The sequence below is a fragment of the Sceloporus occidentalis genome, unplaced genomic scaffold, assembly GCF_023333645.1.
Source record: "Sceloporus occidentalis isolate IW3139 unplaced genomic scaffold, rSceOcc1.0.p SCAF_4, whole genome shotgun sequence".
NCBI lineage: Eukaryota > Metazoa > Chordata > Lepidosauria > Squamata > Phrynosomatidae > Sceloporus > Sceloporus occidentalis.
The window spans coordinates 66,261,576-66,278,984 of NW_028316984.1; the positions used below are offsets into that span (position 1 = coordinate 66,261,576).

Consider the following 17,409-nt stretch of genomic DNA (forward strand, 5'->3'; position numbering starts at 1 on the left):
ATACTTGCTCGACTCCATAGCAAATGCAAATTTGTTCAGCCTGTAATGCTTTGTAAAAGTGGAAGGGGTAACCATAAGTTGCTGCTCTGAAGATTTCATCTAGGACAGCATTATTTGAGAAGTCTGCCAAAGTGGCTTCTGATCTGCTAGAATGTGCTATCACCTGTTTCAGTTTTGGTAGGACAAGGGACTCATAGGCCAAGAAAATATATGCCTTGACCCACCGAGTCAGTATATGGAGAGACCTTTTTGCCTAGAGAAAGAGATTGAGTGAAGGGAGGCTACATCAGCATCTCTAGATGAAAGTAAGGCAGGAGTCCCTCTCCTTGTAGAGGAAGATGGAGAAGAAGGAATTACATCCGCTTCTGAACCTGATGGCATAGTTGCAATGTTAGTCCTAACCGTGCCATGTTCTTTGGACAAACAGGAGGAGCAGGGGCAGCATGTGAGGTAGAAGGAGAGGGGAGGGGGTAAAAAGGAGATGGAAAGCACTAATACTTGAGAAAACAATGTTTGGGCTTTTTATTGAATTCTATTGTGTAACCTTCACTTACTGTCCTTAACACCCACTGATCTGACATGAAGAGGGACCATGCTTATATCAAGTATGAAAGCCTTCCTCCTATCCTGGGAAGGGGGAAATCGCAAGGTTGGCTTATTTCTGGTAGATTGCCTCCTTGGGAAGAGTTCCTGCCTGGGCCTCTCTGGGGACAAAAGGAAAACTGCCACTAAACCAATTAGACTCAAAGAACTTGAAGTCTCTAGAATGGGAGAATGGTTGAAAAGGATGAAAGGGCTGGAACTGTTTACTTTGTCATTTGATATCTTTCTTGGGAATAGAAGGTATTGTCTTCTTCTTGTCCCTTGTTTTGGTAACGATGCCCTCAAAAAGGAGGATTTTAAAGGCCAAATCTCCTTCCTGGGGGGGCCTAGACATTAGTCTGGGATTGACCCATCAATGTAGGCTTCTTTGAAAAAATCCATAGCCATTGAGAGCAAGTATACAGAGCTTGTACACTACATTAATGCCTTTTCTAGCTTGTGTGGGGGTATTTCATTCTGATTTAACTATGTCACTGAAATTGGATGGAAAAGGAGCAACTTACAAGGAGGCCTTTGGTTTTGGAAACATGGCAACTCTCTCTCTCTCCCTCTCTCCAATTTAGGAGAAATGGCTCTCTATTGGGGAATTAAGGGCAACCTCAACTTCCATATTATTGTTCCCTTCCTAGTCTTCATCAGTGCTAGCAATGATAGCCATGCAATCAGGGTCTGCCATGAAGGGCAGCAAATTGACCTCAGCAGTCTCAGCAAGGTCAGAGGCAAAGTTGATTTTAGCTTACACAATGGTCATTTCCTCCCCAACTACTTCAAACTCCTGAACTGCAGTGGCAGCTCCAAAGGTGGTAGATACTGCAGCAAGGGCTGTAAGTGAGTGTGCACCTTTACCATCCCCACAGGGGTTTGTTAAGAGTGCTCAAGCATCCCAGACAACTCATATGTTTAAGTGCAGGAATTTCTTAGGGCCAGAAGTGGCCTTGGATTTTGCCTTTGCTTTGCCCATTTTTCCATCCACCCCCCATGGAAAAGACAGAGAGGCAAAAGGGGGAAGACACAATGAAGGGGAAGAGGAAAACATGACAGTAACAGGGCTCCTTTTTTCTTAGAAACAAGTGACCAAATATCAAGTGGAAGACATAGGAGCAAAATACGACCTTTCCTGGATGAGGCAAAGGGCCCATACAGACAGGCCAAAATAAAGCTGCTTTGGGTCGCTTTGGAGGTATGCATCCTAAGAGTCCAGAAGCTGCACCAAAGCCACTCTCCAGTCCTTAGGACAGTCTTTAGGCTTTGGCACAGCCTCCGGACTCTTAGGACGCATGCATCATTTAAACAGCATACCTCCAAAGTGACCCGAAGCAGCTTTATTTTTGCCTGACTGTACAGGGCCAAAGAGAAAGAGCAGTTAGGGTTCCAATTAGAAACTTTTCTAAAATTGACTTGTCTGAGTGATTACTGGAGTCAACCATTTTTTGGATGGCTCCTTCTTTGTTGGCTGAATATCCTTCAGCTCTTGATTCTGGCACTGAAACACATTCTAGAGTTCAGCCATGAAGACTTTTGGCTTAGCATTCATCCCTGTTGAATCCTTGATATACCATGAACATTAATTTATGTATTGACTGGATTTTTACACCACTTTCCCTAAAAGAAACACAGCCATGCAAACATGGTTGGCACCTAGGCCGTGTCAGTTCAGCCACAGAGGAGAACATATCATTCACATTTGAAATCTTCATACAACCCAAGGAGCAGTGAGATTGTTTCATGTTGGCTCATCTAAAGGTCTAAGAAAATCCAACCATGAACATGATCTAGATGAAAGTCTGCTTTGGTCAAGCCTCACCTGGAATAGTGCTTCCAGTTCTGGGTAGCACAGTTCAACAAGGATTGTTGATGCATGTCCAGAGGAGGGTGACCAAATATAAACAGAGACTGGATGGCCATTTGTTAGGGGGTGCTTTGATTGTGTATGCAGGGATACACTGCATGGCAGAGGGTTGTCCCTTAGGGTTCCTCCAACTCTATGGTTCTATGATTTTTCCTTGGAATACTATTTATAATGGTCTGGGTTTCTTGTCAGTGGTAGATATATACATGCTGGGTTAAAGGCATGGCCATCAGGACTGTGAAGTTAACCAGGTGTCTGATGCCAGAGCAGATGTTGTTCCAAGCCAATCAAAGAGTTCGTTGACTGCAAGGCACATAAATATTACTGCTATAGGATAAACTCCATTGCTGCTAAATGACAGGAGAGAAGTATTCCAGCACTTTTGCTGATAAGGTCCTACATCCCCTTTCAGACAACTGTAGAACAGGGCCCTCAAATTCCACCCAGATTAATTCCTCAGCCTGCAATTAAATTCAGACCTCACTCACAGGCATATGGGGAGCCCTTGGGCTGAGGTGCACCCTCCTCTATTTGGAGGCCAATGGAAGATGGATTCACAAAGTTTATCAAGTGCAGAAGCAAATGAAGAAAAACAAAGTTCAGAAGCATGACTTATTTCCCCACCACATAGCTATCAGTACTGTACAAGATGTTTAGCAACAGAAAAATATTCATGCCCTCAGTTTGTTCCCACCCTTCATACCTTTCCCATCCTCAGATGCAACAAGTATCCAACAATGTCACAGTAAAAGTTAACTCTTTCATTCCATGGGACAGCAATTAATGTTTGGCCATGAAGCTAACAAAGATTCTAAATCTCATGAGATTAGTGGCAAAGGCCCAACTCACTACACCGGAAATTCCACTGCATAGCAGGAGAAAGTAACATCCTCACCACCAACCTACAGGACCTCTCCCTTCCTGTTTATTTACACCTTATCAACAAGAAAATTATCAAGGGACCTGAAAAGGACTAATGGCCCAATGTGTCATCTTCTTAACCTCTCCAGAACCCTCAGCAAAAAAATGACTAATAACACCAAGATGTAATCCCTGGTCTGGATCCAGTATTGTTACAACTCATGCAACTGTCTACTATGCAAGTGGTCTGGCCAGTAGACCTCAGTAATTTCCTTTGCAATAGTGTTCATTTAAAATAGCAGTGAACTGCAAGAATATCCGAAGCTACCATTAACACTACTTGAAGATCCATTCTGCCAGCTTCTGCTTACTGTTGCACAAGTTATCTGTCCTCCTCCAGGCAATACAAACCTGTCCCAATTGCAGGGAAGGCAACAGAAATGAATTTTCTTTGTTCACACTCCATAAGAGCTTTGGAAACTTGTGCTTTAGTATCATTGTTGGCCACAAGATGGATGACATTTTTACACTTCAGCTTTCCTCCTTTTGTGCATATGAGGTCATTGTGCGGCTGGGATGCTGAAAGAGAAAAGAAAGGAACATATTCAACCAACGAAACAGCATCTAATCAGCCCAAATACAAGACTTTCACCTCATAAGCTTTTTCAGACATGCTACTATCAGAATTTGAGCAAGAGGGAGTGTATGTTCCCTTCACAACTGATGTGGACTGATTATTTCTGCCATATTACAGAGGGTGTTACAAGCAGTAAATGAAGAACTGCTAAAAACAACAACTACTATTACTTCTCTCCCTGGACACTTTTAACTTCAGCAGACAAAACCATGATCCGGCAACCAGTTTAAATTTAACTTTACTTTCTGCTGAATATACAGCACTTTACATCCTATAGCCAAGCATATAAGAAGCAGTTAGTTTGGTGGATGGCATATGCTGGGAACTAGACAGGGAGAGTGCATCTCTATTGGTTCTGCTGGATCTCTCAGCAGCTTTCAGTACCACTGACCATGGTATCCTTCTGGCCTACCTTGTTGGTATGGTACTTGGATGCACTATTTTACAGTGGACTCCATTCATTTTGGAGGATTGGTGATGGGGAACTCCTGTTTAATTTTTTGGCCATTGGTCTGTGGGACTTCTCAGGGTCCTATTCTCTCCACCATGCTATTCAACATCTACATTAAACCACTGGGAGAGATCATCCAGAGGTTCAGTGCTACCAGTATGCTGATGATATTCAATTCTATTTCTCCTTTCCACTTAACTCCAAAGATGTTATTTCTGTTCTAAACTAACATCTGGTTTCAGTAATGATCCGGATGAGGGGGAATGAATTGAAACTTAACCTATACAAGACAGAAGTGCTCTTCATCAGTCAAAAGGCAAATGAGGGAATTGGTATATGTCCTGTGATGGATGGATGATGTGATAAATGGGAGTCCCTCCATTTATCAGGGCCTTTTACCCTTTGAGAGGGGGGACTGTAAGGTATGAAGAGTGATAACATCACTAGTAGTGTGAGAGCAACCAGCCAATTAGATGGCAGTTAAAAATAACTTTGTAGATGGTTGCTGGAGAGAGACCCTTGAGGCAGTTGAGAGTAGAAAGGCCTGAGGGAAAGAAAAGCCTTGGCTGTTGGCCCTTTTTCTTAGTCAGGGATTCAGGTTTAGGAATGTTTGGCTGAAATGATTATTATTTTGTAACTTATCTTTTTATATTTGTGCCTGGAGGACCAATTGTCTTACTCTTTAATGTACTTTACTTCATAATAAACATTTTTCTTCAGTACTCTGGCTCTTTCTCCATTCCTTTTAACAGCCTCAGCTCAGCTAGTGTCTGTTCTGATTGTAGGTTACCAACAGAAAAGCCCTAGCAATGTCCCAATGCATTGCTGGGGTGTGACAAGTTAAATCATTGAGTGATGGCAGCAAGGTTTTTAAAAATTATTATTAAGGTGGTCTCAAGGAGTCCCATCTAGCTCCGAGAAATGGAGTAGGACTATACAGAACCTTCACAGATTATGCTCCCCTTGAAGACGTAAATTCATATTCTGGGTGTACTCCTGAACTGAACTTTTGACCCTGGGGACCCAGGTTTCTGCGGTCCCCTGGATTGCTTTTGCACACTAAAAGCTTGTGCACCAATTACACCTGTTCCTAAAAGTATCTTATGTAGGCACGCTGATGCAGGGTCTGCTTACTTCCTATTTGGTTTAATGTAGCACTGTCTTTGTGGAGTACTCTTTGAAGAGTGTTCGGAAACTTTAATAAAAAGAACTGCAGCTAAAGTGTTAGCTGGGGCTGGTTACAGGGATCATACAGCTCCTCTGCTCCAACAGTTCCACTGGCTGCTAGTCTTTTCAAATTCAAAGTGCTAGTGATAATCTACAAAGCCCTACATGGCTTAAGTCTAGGCTAACTGACAACCATAATTCCCCATGTAAGTCTGCCCAGGCCATGAGATCCATGGGAGAGTTCCTTCTCCAAGTCCCAGCACCTTCACAGGTACAGTTGGTGGGAACACAAAAGAGGGGCTTCTCAGTGGTTCCTTCTATAATTTGGAATTCCTTGTCTAAGGAGGCTAGACTGGACCCCTCCTTGCTGTCCTTCTGTGGACAGTGGCAAATGAACAATGGTTAGTCTCATGGTCATCTGTAAGGGGAAAAAACAATACTACTATACACCACAAAGGCCATGAGATCTGCTGAAGGTCACTACCAAACACCACTTTTACATAATGGCTACCGGTAGATTTGTCTTTAGAACGGATTTGTACCTAGCTGAGCACATTCTGTTGCCATCTCTGGTCCAGCTCCTTCCAGAATTGCTTTGGAAACACCTTAAAATAAAATAAAGAGTACATTCTAAATGAAAAATAAATATGATTATTTGAAATTAACAACAATTACCCATTTGTTTGGGAGAAATGAAGTCAGGTTTAACATCTCACATGCAACAAGGCAAGCCTGAACCTACCTTTTCCGGGCATCATAAGCCAATTTATCATGCACAAACATTATACATGGATACCTCATGCTACCTGAAAGTGGCAACTCCACAGAAGAGCTAAGCAGCACTGTCTTCACTAACACACATTCCTGATTTTTAAACAAATACAAGAATACTTTTATGGGACAGTTTTCTTCAGACAAAATCAGTTGCTATTAATGCCACTGAAAAGAACTTCTGTCCTTGTGCTTCAACATTAGAAGCAAAAGGCATGAGCAATACAGCAAGTAATGGATGACCAATGGAGGGTAACGGACACTTGCCCAGGCGGGCTTATGTTGTGTATCTCCCTCTTGATCTTTCAAGCAAGCACTCCTTTAATATGTGCACTGTTACTGTGAGGCTGGTTTTGTTTTGTTTGTGTGTGTGTGCGTGCACGCATGTGCACACGCGCATACATGGGCACATGCACACATGCCTTCAAGTTACCTGTTGACTTATGGCAATTCCATGAATTTCATAGGGTTTTCTTAAGTAAGGCATACTAAGAGGTGGTTTTGCCAGTTCCTTCTTCTAAAATATAGCTTATAGCACCTGGTATGCATTGGCAGTCTCCCATCCAAGTACTAACCAGAGCTGACTATGCTTACCTTCCAAGATTAGATGGGATCTAATGCCTTTAAAATACTTCCTCTTTATCTTCCCTTTGTTAGATAGGGGTGGTTTCAAAGAGTTACAAGTAATGCAACGAGTGGGAAAATAATTACTCCTTTTGGCAATTGGTATCATTTCCAGTTAGTTTTAGGAGCATTCTAAAAGACATTTTAACAGGATTGTTTCAAGTTTCATGCCATTCTCTTTCCAATTAATTTTCTTCAAGACAAAAAAAAGTGACACATGTTCCTTTTTTAAACACTGTAATATGCAATGGCAACAGATTATTTTCCAAATACTGTTCACTGGTAACAAGGACAAGTTATTATTTAAAAAGAACTTTGTAAACTTTGAGAATTATAAATCTTATCAATTTGTAAGAATGCTACAGAGCACCAAACTATCCCAAGGAGGTACAAAGATCCACTTTGGGTAATTTGATGGGCCATCTGGGATTTATGACAGTAGCAGTTTTGTGCAGGAATGTGACCACTACTCTTTCTGGTGTTGTTTAAATACAGTGGGGTGTTGAGGGGCACAAAGCAGGCTAGAGGTTCACCACTAAGAACACATTAAATCCTCCAAGGTTGTAGACTCATGAAGCGAGAGAGAGATGGTAGTGCTGCTTATCAGGGCAAAATATGCAAAATGCGGGAGACTAGAGTAAAGTGGAATGAAAACAATCAACTGAATGACAACAATAAAGAGTCACCAGCTGAGGCACTCCCTACTTATCACTGTTTTTTAGTTCTCACTTTAGGACCAGGTGGGGGGAAAGGACACACAAGCATACATTGCTAGGTTACAGGCAGATTTTCAAGGGAACCCTATTATAGGTTTCAAAACATACCAACACTCAGGTTAAATGCTTCATTGGTTATGTTCACTATCGCATCTGTGGTCTCTTGGGTGATATCTCCACATTCTACCTGTAGAGCAAGTGAGCCAATTTGCATTTTATGTAATCCAGACGCTGATGAAATATGCCCAAAGAAAGCTGCAAGGGGAAAAAAGGGAGAGAGACATGTCTACATTCCTTGTTTTTCTGGCACATCATCTTTACCGTTTTATCAGATGCTTTCCTATAGATGGCTCTCTGTGCTCAGTTCTTCATTCTAACAGTTTTCAGGTGACATTCTTAATACTAAGTTCAACTTTAACTCAATTTTGTTTATGCAAATAAAGTCACTGGCCCATTTTGGAGGTAATCATGGTTGAGCATTACAGTGATTACAAGCCACAAGCTCACGGGCTCCTCTCTCCTCCTTTGGTGTTACTGAAGAGGATAATGGGATACACCACTTCCTGTTTCAATCAGCATTTGGTATAGACTGTTAAAATTCTTGTTACCTTTTTTGTTGATACTGTCTGGCCTTCAAGTCATTTGTGACTTATGGTAACCCTAAGGTGATCCTGTCATGGGGTTTTCTTGGCAAGATTTGTTCTGATCGACTTTGCCACAGACTTTGTCTGAGGCTGAGAGAGTGTGACTTGCCAAAAGTCGTACCCTGACTTATGTTCCTGGCTTTTTTCAACAAATTACAGACATACCTCAGGCAATGAAACAATTGTGTTCCTAGGCATTGCTTCTTTAACAGAAAATTTGATTCCAGAGACAGAAATAACAGAAAGAATGGAGATAGTTCTATAAAGCATAAAACAAGAAATGTAGTTCAAGATGTTTCAGCAAATGTTTCATTCAAAACTAACAATATCCCCAAATAAAATGAAACAACCAGGTCAGGAAAGCCTTGCAAAGTAAACAAAAACCTTCTGAACCTTCTAGAGATCACTTGAAAGCTTGTTTTTCAAAATGCCTCCAGGGATGACTGGGGGATGTATAGATCTGTGCTTTTTAATAATGCTGAGAATAGCTGGCGAGGCAGGTTTATTTGCTTTCTCATTTTCTCTGTTTTGCTGTCCATGCATATTGTAGAGATCTTGGAGGCAGATGCTGTTTACCTGGCCTGTTGGATCCAGGCACACACATCTACAGTAGGATCAGATACAGTAGAAACCTAATCCCTCCCAGATCAAGCTTTGTTTATTGAAAACACACTGTAGGCATACTGCTGCAATCTAAATATTGGAAGTCTGTGATTGTCCAGCCCTCTTTCACCATCCCCCCCCCCCCCAAGTGCTGCTACTGCTAAAAATTTCTGAGCTAGACAAAGGATGAAAAAGAAAAGGAAGGTCTGAGCAGATATTTAAAAAGACTATAAAAGAGAGCTTCACTGTGAGATGCTTTGTTAACTGAGGTTTGGCTCTAATTTAAAACTAACAAAGAGTTTCACTCATTTTAACATAATGACAAACTCTGGTTACTGTACTCAACTGTTAGTATACCTCAGGTATGAGCTGGTTGGGGCGGGCAAAATTATGGATTTTAATAAGACCCGTGGATAAGTCAAGAGTAAAACTTTAGGGCATGTAACAAAGGACCTAAAGGATGAAGCAATGGAAAATGCCAAAGAATTTACAGAACTCCAGCAAAAATAACTGCTTGTGCTTGCCTTAAAGGCTGTCTGGTAGAAGGGGGTCAATGCTTCCCAGACAGATTACATTCTTGCCTTTCACCAAGGGATGGTTGCCTTTTTAAAATAAAACTTAAAATACAGTTCTTACATTGACCTATGGATAAGTTGCCTCATTTTGGGTTCAATTTTTGACTAAAATTTCTAGACTTATACATGAATATATACTGTAGTTTAAAAGAAAATGGATGCTTCCAGTCCCCTTCACTGGACAATTTAGAGAAAAAGGAGGAAAGTATACATGGGGGAGGGAGATAGCAAGACAAAGATTCACTCCTGCACACTCATCTAGCACTAAACTGTAGTTTAGTAGGATATCTGAAACAGCCACTGCCTTTCCTCATGTCAAGTGGCCTGTTACAAACTGCCAAAATAAAGCTGTTTCAGGTCTCTTTGGAGGTATGCTGTTTAAATGATGCATGCATCCTAAGAATCCGGAAGCTGCACCAAAGCTGCACTCCAGTCCTTAGGAATGGAGTGTGGCTTTGGTGCGACCTCCAGACTCTTAGGACCCATGCATGCATCATTTAAATAGCATACCTCCAAAGAGACCCGAAGCAGCTTTATTCTGGCAGTCTGTGGCCTGTTACAGGCCACTGTGTCCTATTTTAATGCACATCCACCCACACTTCCTTTTTCTTTGTCAAGATGACTTTTTTCAATGGAATTGTAAACCAGATAAGTCTGATGGACAAGTTCCATTGTTTCTTTGTATCTTGATGTACCTTTGCAGTAGTAAACAAAAATCTGAGGGAGGGGAGCAGAATTACTAAAGACTGGGAAATCTTTCCTTACTTTAGATGGACACTTTAATTTCAATAACATGGACTCTCTCTAGTTCTCTATATCTGCACCCCACTATTATCACCTCTAAAAATATTTTAATATAATTTTACTCTCAACTTTAGTTTTTCTAAAACAGCCCTCTAGAAATTTCCCAGACAGTTCTCCATATCCTTTGGAGAACCCTTTGGAGAAAGAATTAACAAACATTTACCTTGACCTTGCTGCTGGGAAATCTCTGGAAGTGTCTTGGAGCCTGACACATTTGTTTGGTTTAAATTTAACCTGCTGTTTAATTCATCAGTAAATGCCTGGAAAGAGGAAAGAACCACAGTAAACAGATCCACAAAAAAGTTTGTGTTTTAGTTTAGTATCTTTTCATCAAAACACTTTCCTCTAAAAAGTGGGTTTCTGGTATATTGTTTGAATATCATTGACTTTTGTGATTCTTACATCAAAATAACATACATGTTCTGACAATTGTATCATTGCTAGCAAAAATCCCAGGGAGTCTTTCATCAACTAGTTTGCTGTTTCATCCAAAGTAGGAAAATATGGTCAATAACTTTGAAGTGCGCCAATACAAATTTCAACTTCAAACCCTAGGCTTGATTGAGAAATACATGAGATGTAGAACAAGTAAGAGATTGTTGGAGAGAAAGAATAAATCTGAAAAGAAGCTTTCTTCTAAACTGTATCCAGAAGGCATCACAATGAAGCAGATTCTCACAGGCCAGGTTTTCAGGCTCAGAATAATAATAAAAGCCAAAGAAACTGTAAACATCCAATAAAACTTGATGTACAGTGCAGACTGTATCTCAAGATGTTTCTTAAAAAGGTTTTATCCCAAGCAACAGCCCGGCATATTTGAGCCAATAAATATTTGTATGGCTTTCTTCAGAGTAAAGCAATTTGAAAATCAACCTGCAGGGATTTTAAAATAACACATTTCCAAATCACATGAATGGAAAATAACACTATCAGGTTGATTTTCAAAAAGCTTTTTCTCTAAAGAAGGCCACAGAGATATTTCCTTCAAAACACATTGGGCTATTTCTTAGAATAAAATCTTTCCTTACTTCCTCAGACAGCAATCTCCACATCCTCTTCATAATACATTACTATCAAAGAGCTAAAATAACATTTTAACATACAGCAGATGAACAGTTTCACATTTTCAGAGGGATATTGGATCTGTTCCATTTTAAGGACAATCTTTGGCTCTTTCAAAGATCTTTAATATTAAACACATACTAAAGAAGCTGTTAGCAGGGATAGGAAGGTGTCAGGAAAAAGCAACATGGGATATATAGTTACAAGTAATATAATATGTATATGAATGTATTTGAAAGTAACATGACACAGCAAAAGCTATTGAAATGGCACATAGGTGTTGTATATAATGTAATTAGAAGTTCCTAAAAGCCAAGGACACATGTGGCAAGGACAAAGTGAAAAGGTGTAAATTGATATCACCTGAAAGTCATTGAGTGGACAGCAATGTATGATGTAATGTGAGGTAAAGATTGAGCCAAGTATGATATGTCAATCATAATGTATGTATACGCCCAGGAGGTGACAACTGTATAATGAATAGAGAGACAAATGCCTATATAAGCAATAATGTATGGCAATATGTTTTGTGGGTACTGAAGAATATAGTAGTGTGAGTTTTGTGAGTAGTGAATTGTTTTGTGCATAATGTATATATTAGAATAAAAGTAGATGTTTTATAGAAGACTGCTGTGTTGACTGGTGTCTTGAGAGCAGAACAAGAACCAGCAGACTTCAGAGAAGATTGGAAGACATCTTCAGCCAATTCTCAGAGCTACTGGTCAAACTGGCTGTTCTTCCGCTGACCAGGGGGGTGAGAGTGAAAGCCAGGAGAAGAGCTGCAACTCCCATCATCCCTAACAAGGGTTATGGGCCCAGAGCCAGTTACTGGAACACCCAGCATCCACAGAAACTAAACTTTCCTGGAAGAGAAAGAAAGTTTTGTGGACGACCGATCAGAGCAAGCTGTGTATGCTGCACTGGTAAGCTCGTGAGTGAAGTGTTTTGTGTTTTGGAAAAGCCCGAGACGAGGCAGCTGTGCAAACTCAGGAAGGACTTTGCCAAATTGAGTCACTGCACAAGATAAGATGGAAGTGTTGAAGTTTAGCAAGTTGAACTCCCACAATTACTCCACCTGGAAAGTTTATACACAGTCACTACTGATTAAAGAAGGTTTATGGGCCACAGTCCAGACGGGGCTAACAGCCGATGCAAATGCAGCCGCCAAAGAAAGAGATAGCAAGGCAAAAGCATGCTTGTATTTGATGCTCGAGGAGGACATGATAAACGATGTGAGAGATAAGGGCTCCGCAAAAGAAGTTTGGGAGACTCTTGAAAGGCTACATACTCCAACTACAGCTTTTGCCAAAATGCTTTGGTCTAAAAGAATATATAGACAAAAGATGACTAAGGGACAGTGTGTAATTGAACATTTAAAGAAAATGCAAAACCTGTTTGTGGAGGCAGAATTAAGAGGTGTCTAAATAAGCAAAGAACAGCAATGTTACATCCTAATAAAGTCTTTAGACAGTTCATGGGATTCCATTACTAACAGTCTCCAGAATCTGCCTGAGGCTGAACTGAGCAGAGACTTAATAGTAGCAAGAATTTTGGAAGAAAATCAGAGAAGAGTGTCTGAAAAAGAAGACTCACAGAAATCAGCACCAAGACTGCACCAAGCTCCTGAGTTAAGAGAACACCAAGCAGCAGCTCCCGCGAGAGAAAAACGACGTTGTTACCACTGTGGAAAGGCAGGACATTTGCAAAGAAACTGTCAACAATTTGCCGCTGACCAGAACAGACAAAGAGATAACAGACCGCAGACGCGGAACTTTCAGCAACAGAGACAGAACAAGCCGACATTTTTCAGAGGCAGTTACAATAAGAAGGAGCGTGCCACAATGATAAAAGAGAAACATAGAAAAGATTCTAAATGGTTAATAGATTCTGGTGCAACTAGTAATATGTGTAATGACATTGAGTTAATTGAAAATAGGAAATCTGCCAATGTTAATGCAGTAGTTCTAGCTAATGGCAATGAAGTAAGTTCAGTAAAAGAAATGGGATCTGTTTACATTCCGGGGTTAAAACAAGAGTTTAATAATGTGCTACATGTGAGAGAGTTGGAAAACAATTTATTATCAGTCAGTAGATTAACAGACCAGGACTACACTGTAATTTTTGAAAAGAATTTTTGCAAGATAAAGTTAAATGGTGAGCTGTGCGGAATAGGGCTAAAGAAAGATAAGCTTTATTTCCTAGAGGAAAATGTTGATCATTTCAAAGTAGAGAATGTAAACAATGTTGATAATGTTCCGTTACACAAGGATTGTATACATGAGTTCCATAGAAAATTTGGTCATGCAAGCTTTAAATGCTTAAATAACCTAATTAGTATGTGCCCTGATTTGAAAGTGGCAGACTGTAAAAATCATTTGGATTGTACCATTTGTAGTCAAGTGAAAATTAAGGCATATCCTGTAGCAAAAAGGACGCAAAGAATTGCACAAAGACCTTTTGAATTTGTACATGCTGATGTTGCCCAAGCAAACTGTTTATCTATAGGAGGATGCAAGTACTGTATTATTTGGTAATTGTGGACAGATACACTAGATTTACATTTGTCAGAATACTGAAAAATAAGTCAGACGCTGGGCAAAGCTTAAAATCTTGGATAAGAATGGTTGAAAGAAAATTTGATTTCAGAATAGACACGATTGTAACTGACAGAGGCGGGGAATTTTTATCTAATGAATTGTTTTATTGGTTTCAAAAGGTTGGCATAACACACCACACGACAAATCCTGCATGTCCCAGTGAGGATGGGCTTGCAGAGAGAAAGATTCAAGAAATCAAAAAGATAACTGCTTGTATGATGGCTGACGCGGGTGTAAGTGATAATTTTTGGGGTGAAGCTGTTTTGACGGCAGTACACATTACCAATAGGCTCTATCATTCAGTAATAGATGACATTCCTTATAGAGTTCTATATGGTAGAATTCCAAACTTTAAATATCTAAGAATTTTTGGTCAATATGCATATGTGTACACACCTGCATGCTTTAGAAACAAAGGTGAACCCAAGAGTAGAAGAATGATGTTTTTAGGGTATTCTGGAAACAGTTACAAATTCTATTTGGGAGAAAAAGAAGTGAGACATTCGAGATCTGCCAATTTTGAAAGATATGCTGGTTGGGAAAAACTCCATGCAAATAAGGAAGTGTTTGTCAAGTTAGACAACTCAAGTGAGGCAGAGACACAGACCCAAAGCCAAGCATCTCCAGGAAATGGAGGGGTTATAGTAAAACCAGAAGAAAAACCATCCACAAGTAGCAGTGATAGCTCTTCAGATAGTGAAATGTCCAGACCAAAAACCACACGCATGACAGAGGACAAGAGATTCAATAAGAAAGCCACAACTTCCAGTGTAGACAGAGATGAGGAAGAAAGAGGCAGAACAACAGAGTTAATACCTAGACGTAGTCAAAGAACTAGAAAATCTCCTGACAGATTTGTGGAGACCAATACAAAAGCTTGTTTGGTTTTTGAAGAACCAGAAAGTTTTGCTGAAATAGAAAAACTTCCTAGAGAGGAACAGGAGAAATGGTGTGAAGCAATGGAGTGTGAATTTGATTGCTTAGAAAAGAAAGATGTTTTTGAAATAGTGGAAAGACCAAAGGATAGACAAGTCATTGGTTGCAAGTGGGTTTATAAAAGGAAAGACATGCCTGATGGAAGTGTGAAATATAAGGCAAGGTTGGTAGCAAAAGGCTTTTCACAGGAACAGTTTAAAGATTATGACAATTTTTTTTCTCCAACCACAAAAACAGAAAGTTTAAGAATGGTATTAGCAGTTACAGGAAAGAGAGATCTGTTAGTAAAGCATTTTGATTTTGAAACGGCTTATTTAAATGCCAATCTAGAAGAAGAAATTTTCATGGAGCAACCTCAAGATTTTGAAGTAAGTGGTAGTCAGAAAGTGTACAGGTTAAAGCAGGGGTAGGCAACCTTTTTGAGCCGGGGGCCGGGTTGCTGTCCCTCAGACAACTGGGGGGCCGAAGTAAAAAAATAAATAATTAAATAATTTTTTAAAATTAAATAAATAAATAAACCGGGACAAATGTAGGACAAAAATTTCAAATGGAGGACACTTTTTAAAAATGGAGGACACGCAAAAAAATTTTGCTGATTTTTAAAAAAATGTTAATATAAATGCATGTTTCGGAGGCTTCTATAGACAATTGCCCCCCTTGCCCGCCGCTTGCCCCCCTTACCTGTCACTTGCCCCCCCTTGCCCGCCTCCTCCTGATAGGCCAAAGGCCCCACACCCTCACGCGAGAGGCCAAAGGCTCTGGCGGTAATCGGCGGCAGGACCGGGCTGGGGCCGGTCCCAAGGCCTTGCCGGGCCGCATCCGGCCCGCGGGCCGCAGGTTGCCTACCCCTGGGTTAAAGAAAGCATTATACGGTCTCAAGCAAAGTGCTAGAGCATGGAATTTATACATCAACGATGAATTGGAGAAGTTAGGCTACAAGAAAAGTGTTGCAGATGCTTGTGTATACACGAAAGGAGATGTAATTTTGTTGATCTATGTGGACGATTTGTGCGTTGCAGCCAAATCAAAGAAAGAAATTGAGTTAGTGAAAAAAGAATTGTCAGAGAAATTTGTGTTGAAAGATTTAGGTATGTTGAAGTCTTACTTAGGGATAAATGTGGAATGGACTAAAGAAGGACATTGTTTGCTGAGTCAAAGCAAGAAAATTGAAAGGTTAATTGAGAAATGTGGTTTACAGAGTGCAAAGGTTGTGAAAACTCCGATGACTACAAGTTTTGTGTCAGAGGAAGTTACAAGAGCTTTTGAGGACAAAAGATTGTTTAAAAGTGTTGGATCTTTACAGTTTATTTCTAGCCATACCAGACCAGACATCTCGTACGCCGTGCATGTTTTGGCAAGAAGAGTGAACGACCCGAGAATTGAGGATTGGACAGCAGTGAAACATTTGGTTAGATATCTGATAAGAACCATAGACAAGAGGTTGATAATTAGAAAAAGCAATGCTGATTTAGAATGTTATGTAGATAGTTCTTTTGCTTCGGAATCAGGAGACAAAAAGTCAGTGACTGGAATGATTATAAGATACAGCGAAAGTCCCATTGTGTGGAGGAGTAGAAAACAGACAAACGTAACATTAAACACTAGTGAGGCTGAGTTCGCAGCTTTAAATGAACTCACAAATGAGATACAGTGGATTGAACAATTATTGAAAGATTTGAATGAAAGTTTTAAAATTCCTGTAGAAATTCATGAGGATTCGCAGTCCTGTATAAGAATGACAGAAACAAAATGTCTGAAAAACAGAACCAAGTATGTAGGCGTAAGATACCAGAACGTAAGAGAAATGGTCCAGAAGGAAAAAATAAAGTTAAAATACATAGAGACACAACACAACATTACAGACATTTTTACAAAGGCTTTGACAGTTGAAAAACATGAGAGATTGTCTCAGTTGATTGGAATGACAATATAAATTCACATACAATATTCTATTTCGGAGGGGATTGTCAGGACAAAGCAACATGGGATATATAGTCACAAGAAATATAATATGTATATGAATGTATTTGAAAGTAACATGACACAGCAAAAGCTATTGAAATGGCACATAGGTGTTGCATATAATGTAATTAGAAGTTCCTAAAAGCCAAGGACACATGTGGCAAGGACAAAGTGAAAAGGTGCAAATTGATATCACCTGAAAGTCATTGAGTGGACAGCAATGTATGATGCAATGTGAGGTAAAGATTCAGCCAAGTATGATATGTCAATCATAATGTATGTACACGCCCAGGAGGTGACAACTGTATAATGAATAGAGAGACAAATGCCTATGTAAGCAATAATGTATGGCAATATGTTTTGTGGGTATTGAGGAGTATAGTAGTGTGGGTATTGAGGAATATAGTAGTGTGAGTTTTGTGAGTAGTGAATTGTTTTGTGCATAGTGTATATATTAGAATAAAAGTAGATCTTTTATAGAAGACTACTGTGTTGACTGGTGTCTTGAGAGCTGAACAGCAGACTTCAGAGAAGATTGGAAGACATC

General features: G+C 40.0%; 1 protein-coding gene across 1 annotated transcript in view; it reads right to left on the reverse strand.

The window, feature by feature from the left end:
• Nucleotides 1–17,409, reverse strand: part of LOC149313942 (protein mono-ADP-ribosyltransferase PARP14-like) — a 53,702-nt gene that overhangs the window by 10,147 nt on the left and 26,146 nt on the right. Inside the window, exons 10-13 of the mRNA XM_089520200.1 lie at nt 10,469–10,565; nt 7,788–7,934; nt 6,111–6,173; nt 3,725–3,892 (exon numbers count right to left, since the gene is read on the reverse strand). Coding sequence (XP_089376326.1) covers nt 3,725–3,892; nt 6,111–6,173; nt 7,788–7,934; nt 10,469–10,565 — 475 coding nt within the window. The remainder of the gene's footprint in view (nt 1–3,724; nt 3,893–6,110; nt 6,174–7,787; nt 7,935–10,468; nt 10,566–17,409) is intronic.